At 42.8% G+C, this 18181-nt stretch overlaps 1 protein-coding gene across 2 annotated transcripts; it reads right to left on the bottom strand.

Moving 5' to 3' along the window:
• Positions 1-2538: 2538 nt before the first annotated feature.
• Positions 2539-17672, bottom strand: SLC30A10 (solute carrier family 30 member 10). Of its 2 annotated transcripts, none has more exons than XM_002809442.3 (4): positions 16733-17672; positions 15970-16047; positions 7232-7471; positions 2539-4895 (listed from the first exon to the last, which is right to left on the bottom strand). In XM_002809442.3, exons 1-4 carry the CDS (start codon positions 17370-17372, stop codon positions 4396-4398), a joined length of 1458 nt encoding a protein of 485 aa, XP_002809488.1. In that variant the 5' UTR covers positions 17373-17672; the 3' UTR covers positions 2539-4395. The 2 variants fall into 2 exon arrangements, with proteins under 2 accessions (XP_002809488.1, XP_054414509.1); XM_054558534.1 differs by having other exon boundaries at positions 15970-16085; positions 16948-17672.
• Positions 17673-18181: the final 509 nt, after the last annotated feature.

Genomic DNA, 18181 nt, shown 5'->3' with positions numbered 1-18181 from the left:
ACTAAGAAGAACAAACATCATCAAGTTTAAAATTGATCATTTTAAATATGAAGGAGATTTAAACATCTTAACCCCATGAATCAATTGCGCTGATAACTATCCAGTCTCATTTGATAGTGGGCTCATCAAATTGAGGATATTCAGGAGTTAAAGAGATCAGCACAGAAGAGTGAGACCAAAGGCTTTTTCTTCATTTCATTTACTGTTATAATGACTAATATGTATAAAGGGATTTATAAGGGCTTTTCATTTCAAATTACATTTTTCTTTAAATATCCAAAGTTCCTATATGGAAACAACTGCCATTTTTATGGATAGGCTGGTCTTGCCTTTAAAAATATGTTTTTAAAGAGCAAATTCTGCAGAATTAATTACTAAAAAGACTATGGGACTTTGGAGAGGCTTTCATTAACATTGTCCCTAAACTACCCTTAGTTCTACCCAGTGGCTCAGAACTTGGGGCAATTTTTTTTTCCCAGGTTATATGTGGCAATGTCTGGAGACATTGGTTGTCACAACTTGGGGGGACAGTACTGGCATTTATGAATAGAGGTCAGGGGTGCTGCTAAACATCCTACAATACACATCACACACATCAGGAGCAAGAACACGTCCATTTCAAAACGTCAGTAGTGCCAAGACTGAGAACCCCTGGAGTAAGCCTCACAAAAGCTCTTACGACCTCACAGGGCAGCTGTCTTATTGTAATCCCAAATCTACCTCAGTGATTTCCTTGACATTCAAAATACCTCTTTCTACTGAACTTTAGAGTTCTTGATTTACCACCACTGGAATTTGCTCTGCCAATGGCACAAAAAAAAAAAAAGAACTAAATATGGAGAATATTCTTAATTGTTCCTCAAATAATATCTCCCTACTTTATTGATATTTTATCAGGAAGTTAGAGAGTAATTTTATTTTCTGCCAACAATGGAGCCTATCTGTGGGTATTCATAATGGCCCAATATCATGAAAAAAAATTAATTATATTTTCAAAAACAATGTTGAGAGTCAGAAAATGAAGCAGACATAGTATTTCCTATGGCCAGTGCTAAAATAATGTGGAAAGGACTGTTTCTATAGAAACAGAAGTGCAGTAGGGCCGTGTAGAAGGACAGGTTAGCACACAGGACAACTGGTCCCTGACCTGACACACAAAATATGTCATAGACTTTAAAAATTATGTCAGTTCTGGCCGGGAGCAGTGGCTCACCTCTGTAATCCCGGCCCTTTGGGAGGCTGAGGCGGGCGGATCATGAGGTCAGGAGATCGAGACCATCCTGGCTAACATGGTGAAACCCCGTCTCTACTAAAAATACAAAAAATTAGCTGGGCGTGGTGGCGGGCACCTGTAGTCCCAGCTACTCGGGAGGCTGAGGCAGGAGAATGGCATGAACCCAGGAGGCAGAGCTTGCAGTGAGCCGAGATAGCGCCACTGCACTCCAGCCTGGGCGACAGAGCAAGACTCCGTCTCAAAAAAACAAACAAACAAGAACAAAAACAAAAAGTTATGTCAGTTGTTTAAAAAAAGGCAGGGTGGGGAGGGGATTTTCTGTAAATAACCTAAGTATACAGGAGCACCAAACTGAGTGCCAGTGTTTTTCTAATCTTAAAGGAAAACAGTGCTGTTTTAAATCTATTTATCAGCTGCTACTGCCACCAAGCAGGGCTGATTTAAAGGGAAAAAGAAAACTCTTGTAGTTCCTTGGGAGAATCAAAAGGCAGGACAATTAAAGAGAGAGTGAAACCCAAGTGAAAATAGCATACAGCAGGCATCACCGTGCCACAGGTGGCAAATGCAAGCCACTCAACCCAATACAAAATTATTGCACTTAGCGTGATTGGACGTTATTAAATGCAGTCAGCCAAACTGTCTTAAAAAGGTATTATTTCATATTGACTCCAGGCCATAATCTGGTATAACTGTCTATCAAGATACTTTTCTGAAGTTAGGTTTAATTATAGTGGAATTAAGTGCCTTTTCTTACCCAGAAAAATATTTTAGAGATTAAAGAACAGTGTTTAAATGCAAACTAATATCCATTCCTTCAGCCAGTTGCACAAAAACTGTGAAATTATAATTTTCCCTTTTAATAAAGGCAGAATGATGTGAAATCAAATTAGACCTTCAGATTTGGAAGTCAGAGAAAAATTTCTTTTTTGGCTCTAAGGAATTTCAACCAATGTTTATGTAGGAGAATCTGGCCCACTGATCTCCATGCTGAGTTTCTTTTTTTTTTGAGACGGAGTCTCGCTCTGTCGCCCAGGCTGGAGTGCAGTGGCGCGATTTCGGCTCACTGCAAGCTCCGCCTCCTGGGTTCACGCCATTCTCCTGCCTCAGCCTCCCAAGTAGCTGGGACTACAGGCGCCCGCCACTACGCCCGGCTAACTTTTTGTATTTTTAGTAGAGACGGGGTTTCACCGTGGTCTCGATCTCCTGACCTTGTGATCCGCCCGCCTCGGCCTCCCAAAGTGCTGGGATTACAGGCGTGAGCCACCGCGCCCGGCCATGCTGAGTTTCTTAAGAGGATCCACTGTTTTGTGTGAGTACATGCCACACTTTTAATACTAAAAATAGAAATTCTTACTTATTAACCCCTTTGAGCTTATAAAGTGCAAATAACCTAGCCCAATAAGCTCCTAGAAATAAAAACATTTTTAGGCATTTTTCTATTTACCTACTTCACAGCCAATTTAAACTCAGATAAGTACATTTTCAAGGAATAAAGAATTTCCTGGCCAGGTGCAGTGGCTCATGCCTGTTCTCCCAGTGCTTTGGGAGGCCAAGGCAGGAGAGTCACTTGAGGCTAGGAGTTCAAGGCCAGCCTGGGCAACATAGCAAGACCCTGTCTCTACAAAAAAGAAAAAAATAATAATTTCCTATCTTACTGATCATAGCTGCTTATTTATTTTAGCCTTCAAATTTAGGACTAAGATAAATCGTTTAAATATGATGTTTGTTCTAAAAAATTGTGGATGCTGCCTTCATTATCGACCTAGCACCTCTGATAAATCCTGTGCAGATTCTAAACAGGACTTTACACACTAAGAGCTGGTTATTTTCAGACAATCTTGCAGTCTACCAGAGATGATACTAGTTGTCTAGTGAGGCACCTCCCATTTTCTCATACCTGTGAGACTGTTCTGATTTAAATACCGATGTCCGAGCAATGTGTTAAATACATGACAGATGCTTCTCTACTACCAACATAGTTTGGTTATGGGTCTGAATCCGATTATAAAAATTTTATTTGAACTTGGTAATATGGATCAGAGACATGAAAGAAAATTTTAAGTTCCTCAAAAACACATTAAAGGCAGCAATTAAGCTAATTCTCATTTCTCCCTTGGACATCAACTTTTTCATTGAGTTACTAGTTGACAACTATAATAAATACTTTAAAATATGTCTAATTAAAGAGAAGGCAATCTAGCTTATTTATTTCACAAGAATTAACACTCAGTGTTATGCATTCTGCTATCCCAGGAATACTCTTTTCTGGTAAATGCTGCATAGATCAATGCAATCGTATGAAAGAAAAGTCAAAGGAAATTTGGAAAAATAAGTAAATCATTATCAAAGCACTAAATGAAAACAGCTCCAACTATACTGACTCTAAAAGACAGCATATGAATATTTGTGTCATACTTAAAGAAGCTGAAATATTCCCTCACTTCCATGTGAAAAAAAAGTATTATATATTTAAGCATTTGAAACATTCTATAGTTGCAGTTCAGTTCACAGCAGAAAGTAAACATTAGTTTTCTCTCACCTCACAAAATATAGAGATGGCCAACGCCCTCCTACTAACCTTTACCTCCTCTAGAATGTTCTGAGAATATTTTCTACCTTAATAGTTATTCATTTTATATTTATTCAAAAATGAATCAAAGAAAAAAATATGTCTTCAGTGCCAGAAATACTTAACTTGCCTCTTTTATGATCGTTAAGGGGATTGGGAAACATACAGCTGTTGTGGTACTTTAGTTTTTTCAATGTATTTAAGCTATGATCTCACCTGAGCATTAGCTAGAAGTTCTAATCAGTTTAGAAACAAGAACTTCTTTGAACACTGTATCCGCAGCTATTGAGCCCCAGTCCCAGACTTCAATGTCCCCGATATATACACTAGTGCAGTTTGCTTTAGAAAATGCATGTTCAAGCTGAAACAGTCAAAGAGCAGCATGAGACACCCAGGGGAATGGAAAGGAGTTAGTTACATAAAAATTCACAGACACGTTTAACTAAAATCCCAAACAGCCAACCCCTAGTGAACACAGAGCATGCACGCTGCAAGTCTGGTCTGGGCCTACAACGCGGAAAGCTCTTTTTGTGAGCCAAGCTTGTGGTTCCAAAGTGCCTCATCTATATGGTCTGATTATGTGGGTACCAGATTAAAAATGCGTGCTGTTGACATAACATTGGTCCTCCTGAGTTGTGTTAAGAGTTTGTCTGTGGTCACTCAGACAACCATCCAAAGACACTTCAATAGCCACTTCTCTTGCGTCTCTTCTACTGAGGCCATCACTTCCATATGTGTCTAGAGAGGGCCCACCATTGTGCTCAGCACAGCCATTGACGTGGGCCAGAGGCAGTGCCCCGGGGGGACAACACAGCTGCTTAGCACAGCCCTTGGAGATGCAGGGTGAGTTGCAGAGCAACAGTAAGTCCTTCTGCTCCAGGGGTTCCTTCAAGTCCACATTTTCAAACTGGATGGTCACATTGTGGATTCCTGCACTGTGGAAGATTTCTCGAATTTTTGTGCTGGCATCTTGATATCCCCTGTCCTTAGGATACTTGATGTGCAGAGTGGCAATAATCTTTCCACTTACAAGTTCCCAGATGTGCACTTCATGTACACTGCTAATTCCAGGCACAGCAGAGAGTTTACTCACTATAACAGAGAAGAGCAAACAAAAGCCAAGGTGAGCGCTGCATTTGAAACATGGAACTACAGGAGGGATATGGTCCCGTTAAGCATTCTCACCAAAATGGCTGCATACTTACTAAGAACAGCAGGAAGAAATTAGTTCTACCTCTATGGGTACATTTGCCCTTAACCTTCTTTCTCCACACATTGCTAGCCCACACAAAGTCATTTAAGAAAGTAAGTCTAACAATGACAAGAAAAAATTCCCAGGGTTGCTGAGTATACAAGGGAATGGACACTTGAATGAACTTCCCATAGTAGTATAAAGTGCAATGCCTTTTCTTAAAAGGGATGATTTGGCAACATGGATCAAAAAAAACCTTTACTAGCAATTCTAGTACTAAAAGTTTAACCTAAAAGAAATAACCAAATATGTATGTACAAGAGTGGTTTGGACAATGCTCCTTGTGTTCATTAAGAAGATGGAAACAACAAGGAAATAGTTAAGTCAATTATGTAACGGAATAGGATATAGTTGTTTAAAAGTAAGTTGCATATTTAAGAATATGAGAAAATGTACATAAGGTATTTTTAAGTGAAAAAGCAAATTGCTAAACTGTGTATATGGTATGATCTTTCTTTTTACACCGCATATAGCAGAAAATATTAACAGTGGTAGTTTCCACGGTCAAATTATGAAAGATTTCTATTTTCTCATTTAGGCTCCTGTGTATTTTCTATACTTTCGAAAATGAGTATGTATTTAGAGAGATGGTATTCAATACTGATTTGAGCAAAGGCTCTGCAGTCAGCTAGTTTGAATCCTAGTTTAGACATTTACTAACTGCATGACGTTAGGCAATTACCTAACCTCTCTGTGCCTCAGTTTCCTTATCTGTATAATAGAAATGATAATAGTACCTTTTTGTATTATTTTAAGGATTAAAATGCATTATTATAAGTAAAGCACTTAGAAGACTTACATTTCCAGCATGCAATAAATGCTATGAAAATATTGCTATTGTTATTACTATCTTATAGTAATAACAAAAAAAAAGCGGAGTTTTTTTTTGTTTGTTTTTTTTTTTTAGAGACAGAGTCTTGCCCTGTCTCCCAGGCTGGAGTGCAGTGGCATATTTATGGCTCTCTACAGCCTCAAACTCCAGGGCTCCAGTGATCCTCCCACCTTAACCTACTGAGTAGCTGGGACCACAGGCATACACTACAAACTTTACTTTTTTATTTATTTATAAAAAGTAATTTTTTTTATTTTTCTAAAAATGAGGTCTCACTATGTTGCCCAGGCTGGTTTTGAACTCCTGGCCTTATGCAATCCTTCCACTTCAGCCTCCCAAAGTGGTGAGATTACAGGCATGAGTCACAAAAAGTAGCCCTCTATTTTAAAAAAATATCTGTTTTTAAATACATTACTTTACTAAAAACATATCCAGTATGTATCACAAATTTCTTTGTATATGTTTATCTTATTTCCTCTATTGGGAAACGAACTAGCTCCTGGGAAGGCAAAGGCAATGCTGTATGTCTGCTCTTCTGTCTCCTTCCCTCTCCCACCACCTGCTCTGCCTGCAGCTCTGGGCAGTGTTGTGAGAGACACAGTGACTTGCATGCCCACATTAACTAGAAAGCAGGGTCTAGAATATGAATGATTTGTGTTTTTAGAATAAGGAGAATAAAATAAAGTTCTTGGCAGAAATGGCCTTATTTGAATTAAAATAAATCTTTGACATGAAAGTAAGTAGCCCAGGAATAGGTATTATCCAAGCATTGCATTCCTTTCTTTTTTTCCTTTCCTTTTTTTTTTTTTTTTTTTTTTTGAGTCAGAGTCTCCCTCTGTCATCCAGTCTGCAGTGCAGTGGTGCAATCTCGGCTCCCTGCAACCTCCGCCTCCCGGGTTCAAGCAATTCTCCTGCCTCAGCCTCCCGAGTAGTTGGGATTACAGGTGCATGCTACCACGCCTGGCTAATTTTTTGTATGTTTAGTAGAGACAGGGTATCACCATGTTGGTCAGGCTGGTCTTGAACTCCTGACCTCAGGTGACTCACCCGCCTCGGCCTCCCAGAGTGCCAGGATTACAGGCATGAGCCACTGCGCCCAGACCAAGTATTGCATTCTTAAAAATTTGCAGTTGAGTCAGAGAATCACGGATTGCAAAGGACCTTTGGTACTTGGAGCTGAGTCATCTTAACAGGCTATAAAACATATGATGACGTCTCTACCACCTGGTGATTTAAGGTATTTCAGAATACATAACTCAAACACTGCTCTTAAATAATGCTTGTCCTTTGGCCTGAATAACATTAAATTGAGAGTGGTTCTGGATCAAAATTCAGTCTACTTACTCAGCTCTTCCATGTTGACTCCTTTTGGGACCATCTGTAGCAGAATGGCAGCGGTCTCCTTGATGAGCGGGAAGGCAGATGACAAAATGATGATGACCATGAGGACAGTCAGGCTGGGGTCAATGTAACACTGCCAGTTACACGGGTCCTCACTCTTCAGGGGAAGCACATAGAATATGATGGCTGTGATTACCACAACCACAGACCCCAGGGCATCTCCCATCACATGCAAAAGTACACCTGCCGGGAATAAAGAAAGACTACTGCAGCACAGTGCAAATCTGGAAGCCACGTGACACTCACTGACTTGGATTTCCAGGTATATGAATATCTGTTACCATTTGGAGTTTTTTGGTTTTTGTTTTGGTTAGAACAGTAGGATGAATCAAAATAATGGCAACTACTTCTTAGGAAACAAAACCCCAGGCCACCATCTCAGGACTCAGAGTACCTTGGAAGAGCAACAGCCTAGGAAGATTCTGACCTGCAGGAAGAGTGACTGTGCCATCTCACTGGGCCACATCGCTACCACTCACCGCCCATCAAAGGGCACCAAGCTGGAAAACAGAGGCTGTGCAAATGATTTCTTTTTCTTTCAGACAAGCATCTATGCTTTACGTTGTTTTAAACATGCTTAAGGGGAGAGAGAACAAGTTGTATTAAGAGTGTTTAAAACAAATTGTCTTTTTTCTACCTTGATCCACTTTCGCCTTTCCTTGTAAGCATTTACCTACTTTGTATTTAGTCTGTGGTCATTTAAATGGCATTTGGTTTAAGAGGTGCCCAAGAACAGGGACTCTGGCAACATTTCCATTGCATAAAGAGCCATTTATCAAAATTAAATTAAATTAAAATTCTACAGATAATACTAAAAATTGTGGGTGCCTTTAATTAAGGGAATTGTTTCTAAAGATACTGATTATGATATAGAATACATGCATTCCTCAGCAAAGATTTGAGTGCCCAATTGTTAGCCAAAGACTAAATTGGGATTTAGTAAGTAAATTAGGTAAAAATTTGGTCAGAAAAATTATAAAATATAAACACAAGGTTTTGGGTTTTGGTTTTGGGGGATTTTGTTTGTTTTTTACAGAACACAACATCAGAATCTTGCAATTCAAAGTATAGTTTGCAAACCAGCAGCATCAACATCACCTAGGAGCTTGTTAGAAATGATGCATCTCAGGACCCACCTCAGATCTGTAGAATCTGAACCTGCATTTTAAAAAGATGCCCAGATGAGGCCGGGCGTGGTGGCTCACTCCTGTAATCCCAGCACTTTGGGAGGCCAAGGCGGGTAGATAATCTGTAGTCAGGAGTTCAAGACCAGTCTGGCCAATATGGTGAAACCCTATCTCTACTAAAAATACGAAAAATTAGCTGGGCATTGTGGGGGCATCTGTAATCCCAGCTACTCAGGAGGCTGAGGCAGGAGAATCGCTTGAACCCAGGAAGCGGAGGTTGCAGTGAGCCGAGATAGTGCCATTGTACTCCAGCCTGGGCAATAAGAGTGAAACTCTGTCTCAAAAAAAAAAAAAAAAAAAAAATGCCCAGATGATTGGAATGCACATACAAGTTTCCAAAGCACTGCTCTAGAAGAAAGCATATATATTAAGAAAGGTCTGCTTTGTCTCTCCATGTATTCCACAGACTTATGCAGTAGAATTAATAATAATCCAAATTACTAACAACTTACTCAAGGCTAAGACTAAACAGTCTCACTTGGAAGGTGCTGTAATTGAGCTAATTCCTCCTCTTGGCAACACCTCCACAATTCTAAATAACATCATAGGTAAAATGGCATGTGAACACTGAATGTAATTTGAGGCAATTGCCTCAAATTTTCCCCAAAAAAATACAGGAATAAACAGAATTCCCATATTTCCTTTTGACTGAGTGTTTACTTATGATAATAAGATCTTGATTCAATATATACATTAACATTCCCATTTTCTAATGCTGTGCTCCTTTCTCCCAATACCCCACCCCCAAAGGAGCTTTTAACTCCCCAGTCCCTGTCCTGAACCACTGAGGGGAAACTCAAAAATACTTTGTTCCTCTACAAGGAGCTAAGAATCGAAGCTTTAACTTGCTTCAGGACAGTACAAAATGCTACCATAAAAATATGAAAGCCTAATATTTCCTATACACATGTGATGTCATGTTTACTGCGTGAGACAGTCTGTTATTCTCTGATTGTCTCATACATGTTAGATCCATTTCCTCCGTAAGTAACATGAGGATCAGGGTCATACTCCAAATTGTCTTCGTTTATATAATAGCAATGTGGGCATTCAATAAAACAGTAGCTTCTGGTTGACTGTCATAACTCCTATGGCATACAGTAACTCTTGTCTTTAATAGTAATAACTATTATTATTATTATGCTAACTAACACATATGCTCCAGGCATTGTTTTAAGCATGTTACACTTACCCATTAAGTCCTTTTAAGGACTGTAAGGTGGTTACCCTTGTGAAAATAAGTAACGCAAAATCTAAGCTGTTGGAACTCGAAAGTATTTTGAGCCTTCAAGGAATGTGAATTACAGGGCCTGAGCTACGTGACAGGCAGCTGTAAGCTGTTGTATGTCTGAATTCAGTCTTTTTCCTTACCTGCGTTGCTCTGTAAAATGTTGTAAATGGCAAAGGGTCCCAGGGAAGACCCCCTTCTCTCTTACTGTTGATTTTCATTCTCCCTCTTACCTTTTTCATACAAGACATCATGGCTATCACAGTCCTTTAATATGGAATGTTAAATACACTCTTTTAAGTTGGAAAGGAAATGAAAACCGGCTATAAAGAAAACAAGCCGCATGGAAAAGAAAACAAATTGTAACTAATTTTTTAAACTCCTAAACCAGGCTTGTATACAAAATGTTGTAACCCTGCTAAATTTCTTTGTCTTATATATAAGCAAGAATTTAGCTTTTAACTTTGGAACCCTATCCCCATTTCTCTGGAGTGATGAGTCCCGGAATGGCCATTGCCAGCTTTTCACTTGAATAAACTCTGGAAAACTGGAATCTGACCCTTTTGATTATTTCTGGCTGGTGCTCCCTTCATTTTACAAATGAGGAAACTGAGGCACAGAATACATAAGTAACTTGTCCAAAATCACACAACTAAAAAGTGTTAACTGGGGATATCAATCTGGGTGGTCTGACCAGAGATCTACTGTGCATCCTACCTCATGTAAGTTCTAAAATTCAATTTCAGCTTTTCCTTCTGAGAAATTCCACTATTACTCCCTAAGAATTACATAAAATAGTAACTTTCGAACTTGTTTTTCCCATAATCCACAGTAAGAATTATGTTTTGCATCCTAGCACAGAGATACAAATTGAAACAAATAATTCATGGTAAAGCAAAACATCCTTATATATGACTTCTTAATATTATCTATTCTATTTCATTCAATTATAATTAATTTTCTACTAAACTAATTCTAGGGTCCAAATTGTCGCAGCCTTCAGTTTGAAAAACTGTTTAAAGCAGTATCCCACTCAATTCCTGACATTTAATAATGCAATATGTCTTCTAGCTGCCCAGGCAAAGATGAAGAAGGCCTGGTCATGACCATTAACTACAGGGCAATGGCAAAATTCTGTGGGGTGTCTGTGAGTGTGTGTGTGTGTGTGTGCATGTGTGTGTGTGTGTGTGTGAGAGAGAGAGAGAGACTGAGAGAGAGAGAGAGAGAGAGACCGAGAGAGAGAGACAGAGACAGAGAAAAAAATGGGGTCTCCCTCTGTCACCCAGGCTGGAGTACAGTGGTACAATCATAGCTCACTCCAACTTCGAACTCTTGGGCTCAAATGATCCTCCCATCTCAGCCTCCCAAGTATCTAGGACTACAGATGTGTGCCACTGCACCGGTTAACTTTTTTACTGTTTAAAATAATTTTTTTACCTTTTTTTTTTTTTTTTTTTTTTTGCAGAGACAGGGGTTTGCTATGTTACCCGGGCTGGTCTCATACTCCTGGCCTCAAGTAATCCTCTTGCCTCAGCCTCTCAAAATGGAAGATTCTGAGATAAATACATCGATAACCTCCTCAGGGAGGAAAAGAGTCTCCTGTGATGAGAAATCTCAGGACAGTCTTGTTGAGAGGTAGGTAATTTGGGCAGGACTCTGGAGAGGAGGCAGACTTCAACAGGCAACCACAGGAGAAGGCATTTCAAACAGAAACACCTCGCAGGAGACTCGTGGGAAACCGAAGATGGGGGACGTGCTCATGGGGCAACGCTGGAGGCTGACGCGCTAAATTTGGATTCACAGACCCTGACGCTGTTGCTATGAACCAAGGACCTTATTATGAGAGTCAGCCTCTTTGAGGAGCAAGATTCTCATCTGTGAAATGGGGTAGTAATAATATCTGCCTCACCTCCCTCAGAGGCTAGCTCTGTAGAGTATGTAAAAAAATGTCTGAAAACCCTCCGAGAATGACCAAGAGGTGATGATGATGATAACAGGCACCATTTGTTGAGTGGGTCCTCTGTGCTATTCTAACCACCCATGTGATCGCACAACACGGTGGTGTTGGTCCTATTATCTCCATTATATAGATGAGGGGACTGAACATTAAAGAGATGAAGTTCCTTGCCCAAGGTCACCTAGCTAGGAAAAGGGAGAGGCAGAACTCAAACCAGATCTGCCTGATCACAGGGTCTAAGCGCTTCTCACCTCACTACAGATGTACATTAAATGTTGACGGGTATGCAGGGAGACAGTGAAGAGCTGATGGGGGACGTGAGGCCATGAAGGGGTGAAGAGAAGGGCAGAAATGTCTAGAAAGGAGTATTGGCACCGGAACAGCAAGCTCTGAATGTCAGCAGTGTTTAGACCATATCCTGTATGCGGCAAAGGCTTTGAGCAGACTCCGATGTGATCACATCTATGATTCAGAAAGATAAATCTGGCAGCATTATCTGAGACACAAAGAGCACCACTTAGTAGACAACTCAATCAGCTGCTGAGTTACAATGCTCTCAAGGTAGCTTTGCAAAGACAGCAAACCTCTGTACTTGGCCCTCACTTGCTGCCTTTAGATTAAAACGAAACCCCAAAAAAACTGGCATATAACATAAATTGGCAATTTGACACAAGTTGAAATCTGATGTGTCCCAGCAATTAGGAAAGCCATCAGTGCTGTTGAATTTGTTGAATGACTGGAAATAGTGCATTTGCACTAGGCAAATGGTAATGAAAAAATGAGATCTTTCTTATTGGGAAAAAGTAAGAATTACAAAGAAACATCTCATCAAAGGGGATTTATTTTCAAGGGATGTCAAGATGGCTATTCATCTATTTATGTTTATACCAAACTTTAAAAAGGTAATTGTCTTACTGACATATTGCTACAACATTTTTAATACATGATGTTTGATCCTATTAAATAAAATTGACCACTACAAAGCACATTGATGAGAATTTTAAGAGGATTGTGTTTTTACCATACTTTACCGTGGAAGACAAAATGTGTTCCTTAGAACTCATTTTTTTGCCAGGCACTGTGGCTCACACCTATAATCCTAGCACTCTGGGAGGCAGAGGCCAGCAGATTACCTGAGGTTGGGAGTTCAAGACTAGCCTGGCCAACATGGCGAAACCCTGTCTGTACTAAAAATACAAAAAAAAATTAGCCGGGTGCAGTGGCGCGCGCCTGTAATCCCAGCTACTCTGTAGGCTGAGGCAGGAGAATCGCTTGAGCCTGGGAGGCAGTTTGCGGTGAGTCGATATCACGACACTGCACTCCAGCCTGGGCTACAGAGTGAGACTTCATCTCAAAAAACAAAACAAAAAAAACTCATTTTTTAAATTCCCATTGGAATAAGAGAAACAGTAAAGAAAGTGAAGAAATTGTTTTTGTTCACAGAGACCCCCGTAGGCTGTTTCCTCTGCAGATCTGGAGAGTGGGACACAGTCCTGCTTTCTAAAGCAGTTGCTTAAATGTTAGCAATATAACCATTCAGTGGACTGTGTACTAGAGAAGCAAGCCCTCTCTGTCTGGAGTCTAGAGGCAATGTGTGATCATGGAAAGAGCCAGAAATGTGATGTAGGAGCCCAGGATTCCAGCCTGGTCTCTGCTATGAGATGGGGTGACTTGGGGAAGTCATCAAACTCTCCGCACCCTGCTTCCTCATCTGTGAAGTGAAAGGTTGAAGTCCATTTTCCCTAAGGTCCTTCCACTTCTAACTTTCTGTGATCCTTCCCTGAACTGCGGCTCCAAGATAAGAACAAGCACCACAGGGGAGGCCAGCCTCACACTTAGCCGGGAATATGGAAAGGCTCCTATTAGCCACAGCACAGGCACTCGTCAAAAGCAGCAGGAATGATCTCAGCTAACACGGAAGCACTGTGGGTTGAGCCCAGCAATTCCACCCACTAATTAAACGATAATTGTATCCACCCAGTAAGATTGTTGTGACTACCAGTTCATTCATTCATGAATGGTACCAGGGACAAAGTACGTACTCAATCAAACTGTTAGCTAGTTTTCCTACTATAAGCCTAAACACTTTATATGTTTCATTTATTTCAAAGCAATCCCATAAGGTGGGTACTGTTATTATCCTCTTTTTAAAGATGAGGGGATTGGAGGCTTAGAGAGGTTCAATAACTTGCCTGAAGTCACATGGTTTTTAAGTGGCAGAGCTATGATTCACACTCAGGCAGTTTGAAGCCAAATCCCAACCTTTCAGCCACTGCACTATTCACCTCTATCAGAAGCTAAAGGTGCACTGCTGTCAGTCCCTGTAAACCAAAGGCCCAGCCAGGTATAGCAAGGCATTCTACTACTGACATTTTTCTACCAAGAAACTTCAATAGCTTAGGACTAAAATTTGGCAAGTTCATATAAGTTTCCCAAACAAGATCACTATAACTATGAGGGCCTACTCTTCTTCTTCTTTGCTTCAATCCACCTACCTATGCTCTTTCTCAACTTTGTAACATAAGAATGAGGATAGTTGGCCGGGTGCAGTGGCTCACGCCTGTAATCCCAGCACTTTGGGCAGCCGAGGCGGGCAGATTGCCTGAGGTCAGGAGTTCGAGACCAGCCTGGCCAACATGGTGAAACCCCGTTTCTGCTAAAAATACAAAAATCAGCCAGGCGTGGTGGTGTGCACCTGTAATCCCAGCTACTTGGGAGGCTGAGGCACAAGGATCACTTGAACCTGCTAGGCAGAGGTTGCAGTGAGCAGAGATGGCACCACTGCACTCCAGCCTGGGAGACAGAGCAGGACTCCATCTCAAAGAAGAAAAATAATGATGATACTTAACAGAACAGGCTTTGAAAAGTTAAAGTCTCTGATGGTGAACTCCACCTTAAAAATTATGTACGTGTGTGTGTACATATATATATATATATGTATTTTTTTTTTTTTTCTTTTTTGAGACAGAATCTAGCTCAGTCTCCCAGGCTGGAGTGCAGTGGTGCAATCTCGGCTCACTGCAACCTCCACCTCCGGGGTTCAAGCAATTCTCCTGCCTCAGCCTCCCGAGTAGCTGGGATTACAGGCGCCCACCACCATGCCTGGCTAGTTTTTGTATTTTTACTACAGATGGGGTTTCGCCATGTTGGCCAGGCTGGTCTCGAACTCCTGACCTCAGGTGATCTGCCCACCTCAGCCCCCCAAAGTGCTGGGATTACAGGCGTGAGCCACCGCGCCCACCCCAATGTATATATTTTTAAACTGGACCTTAAAAAAGAGAGATAAAGGATGATGATTTTTTTTTCATTACAGATTCTCTTTTAAAAGCTTGCCACTAAGCTCTTTCAGAGAGCAAATTCCCCTGTTGCCTTTAAATTTGTTTGATTAATTTAGAAATTTTTAGGAGCTCATATGTTATTGTTGTTATCTTCTGGATTTTCCCTATAGGTTCACTCTGAGAATTCCTTTGTAAAACAGATGGGAGACACTCAAAGTGAAGGTATCTCCTGAATTATTAATTTTTCATTATATTATTTCCATCAAAGCCCCACTTACAGGCTTTCCCCAAACCACAGGAAAGTAGAGGGTTGCTTAATCCTTGTTGGAATTCTCAAAGTCAAGATTGGGGATTAACCCCTTCTGGAATCACTCTGAAGCAAAGTCTATGCCCAAGAAGTTGGAAAGGAGAGATGTTGGCTACAATGGTGTCCAGCGAGAAACACATCTCAAAAAGCCCTGGGCTGACCTTAGTCCAGTGCTTCCGACCTTGACCACATGGTGAGAGGCTAGCTAGGTGCTTGCCTTGGGCCTCACCAGAACACTCCCTGTGGTCCTGGGAGTGGAGGTTTTAGTGAGCCAACAGTCCCTTCACAAAAGCAGATTTCTGGCAGAAATAGCTGATGCAATAGGGTCACTCAGCAATGCGAGATAGGGCACAACCTTGGATAGCAGCTCACCTACTGTTTTCCTACCTTTATCAAAATCAATTCAATTAAAATGGGTTGCATGATTTGTTAGCAATATCCACGGACCAGTAAAACCAAGTAAAGTAGTAACACAACATTAATATGTGCAGTTCTGGAGCAGGCAGTATTAGCATGGGTCTAAGTGGAGCTAAGATAAATCATTAGCAACCAGTTTCTCCCTCAGGATCAATGCAGTGATTATGAAAGAGAGTTGGGTCATAGTCTATGCATGTAACTGGCCTACTTTCAAACACACCTTTGCCTTATTAAAAGTCAAACAGAAATAAACAACACAGTCCATGTGTGTCATAGGGATTTCAAATAGGCCCAAAGTCAATCCTACCTCTGATATTCAGAGCTTCAGACTTTTTCTCTTTTTTCATCATCTCTTCTGGCTCATTCTGGGTGTTGAAGGAATCACCTGCATTCAAAGAAGAAACCTTGTGTTGTGTATAAGTTCTACAAACAAACAAAAAAAAACCGATGGACTCAAAATAAAGTTTTGTTATTTTAAATTTCTACTAGCTTAAGGGAGACCCTTCTTCTGCACACCCACAGCTCAGAACAGTACATTTTGGCCTTGAAATAGCCTTGTGATCCACCTTTGGACTTCATTCACACATCCTTTCAAGTTAAAACAAAAAGAGGGCGAATGGGAGCCCACCTGCAGCCCCTAAACCCGTAACACCCAGGAAGACAAACGGATGGGCAAAGAGGCGGGGAGAACAACAAAATTCAGACAGCAAGTAATGAGACGGAGGAGGGGTTGGAGAGTGCTGCCTGTTGCCCAATAATAATGACTGATTTCCAAGAAAATCAATACTCATATACAGAGAATAGGGTAATGGAAAAGAGGCCAGGGCTACCCGAGGATCCAGGAGAAAAAAGAAAGGATGGGGAATATGTTAAATTGGCAGAAGAGAAGTAAAGCGGGATTGTAAAGGGAATGGATTTATTAAAAAAAGAAAAGGAAGGAAGGAAGGAAAGAAGGAAAGAAAAAGAAAAAAAGCATGCAGAAGGAAAAGAGGGCGTGGAGTGAGAAGAAAGGGACCGGTGGGAGGAGGAAGGAAGGGCCAAGCGGTCGAAAGGATGCAACCGAAAGGCACCTGCTACGTTTGAGAACACGGTCGCCCCCTTCTCCCGCTTCCTTTCCACCGAGGTCCCCCGGAGGGTTACGGCCGAGTCCGAGCCTGGGGCTGTCGGGGCTGCCGCGGGCCGCGGGTCCTCCGCGCCCTGAGGCCCCCCGAAAGCGCCGGGGGCGCAGCCCTCCGCCAGCTGCTGCCGCTGCTGCAGGCGGCGACTGCGTCCCCGGAGGCAGCACGCGAACCAGGCGGCGCAGTCCTGGAAGATGAGCAGCCCCACCACGTTGACCAACAGCCCCAGGACGCCAACGATGAGCACCAGCTCAGGGTCATCGATGCGCTCGGGCCGGGCCAGGCGCAGCACGGCCTCCACGAAGATGGTGAAGCACAGCGCGGTGAGGAAGACTGCGTTGCTCAGCGCGCCCACCACCTCGGCGCGGGCGTAGCCGTAGGTGGCGCTGAAGCCCCCGGTGGGGCGCCGGGCGATGTAGCCGGCGCTCAGGCCCACGCACAGCGAGATCAGGTCGGAGAGCATGTTGAAGGAGTCGGAGAGCAGCGCGATGGAGTTGCCCAGGTAGCCGGAGACCAGCTCCGCCACGAAGAAGGCGACGGTGAGCACCAGCATGAAGAGCAACCGGCACGTCTTGCCTGAGTAGCGGCCCATCTTGCCACCAGCCCCGGGCGCCCGGCGCCGCCCAGGGGAGCGCAGCCCACCACGCGCGCAGCCACAGGTGCGGGGCGCGGCGTGGATCCGTGAGGCCCGGTACCCGCCTCCCAGATTGTCTCGCCGGCCCTGCCCTGCCGCTTTTTATAACGCGAGGCCGAGCGCCGCCAGTCCCCGCACGTCCAGAGTCTAAAGGAGTGGCGGGGGCAGTATCTGAACAGCCCGTGCACCGCCTCCCGTGGCCCTTTTCCCCTCCCTCGCGGCCTGAGCCTGACTTGGCAGGTGGCCACGAGCCGATGTCTCTCTTTGTGGGACAGGACTGTGCAGAGAGGGGCGCTGCGGAGGAGAGGGGGCGTGTCTGGATGTCAATCTTCACAGACTCCCTCCCGATGCAGAGGTGGGATTCACCCAGACACCCCGCTTCTCCTGGCCGTCAGGGTCGCCAGTGTCCTGTTGACTCAGTCATAAGGTCCTTGGCTGCTGTGGGGTGTGTTGGCTGCTGTGGGGTGTGTTCGCTGCGGTGGACTGGGACACCTTCGCGTACGTGCCCGTAGGCACCTTGCGGTGCAGATTCCATATTAATCAGGTGCAAGGCCTCGGAGCACAGGCTTGGGGCAACTTGCCCTTGAGGGTGCTTTCTGCTTTTCATTTCGTGAAATGTGACCTCATTCCCCACTCAGCCCTCCACCCTCACTCCACTAACCCCAGGATAAAGCTATTTGATCCTCTCTTGTTCTTCACAGCCATCATAAACGGTGCAGGATCGTTCCTATTACCCACTCATGGTACAAGATCGTCCCCGTTCCCCT

The sequence above is a fragment of the Pongo abelii genome, chromosome 1 (genome assembly GCF_028885655.2).
Source record: "Pongo abelii isolate AG06213 chromosome 1, NHGRI_mPonAbe1-v2.0_pri, whole genome shotgun sequence".
Taxonomy (NCBI): Eukaryota; Metazoa; Chordata; class Mammalia; order Primates; family Hominidae; genus Pongo; species Pongo abelii.
Note: the sequence above shows the minus strand (reverse complement) of the source record. Positions and strands in the feature narration are given on the sequence as shown.

What these genes read in the sequence shown, in the direction of transcription:
- SLC30A10 (XM_002809442.3), bottom strand. Translation starts at nt 17,372, where the DNA reads ATGGGCCGCTACTCAGGCAAGACGTGCCGGTTGCTCTTCATGCTGGTG. An exon ending in TGAAGCTCTGAATATCAGAG is followed by an intron (nt 7,472 to 15,969) that starts GTAGGATTGACT and finishes TATTCCCGGCAG; the next exon opens with GTGTACTTTTGCATGTGATG. An exon ending in AGTCAACATGGAAGAGCTGA is followed by an intron (nt 4,896 to 7,231) that starts GTAAGTAGACTG and finishes TCTCTGTTATAG; the next exon opens with TGAGTAAACTCTCTGCTGTG.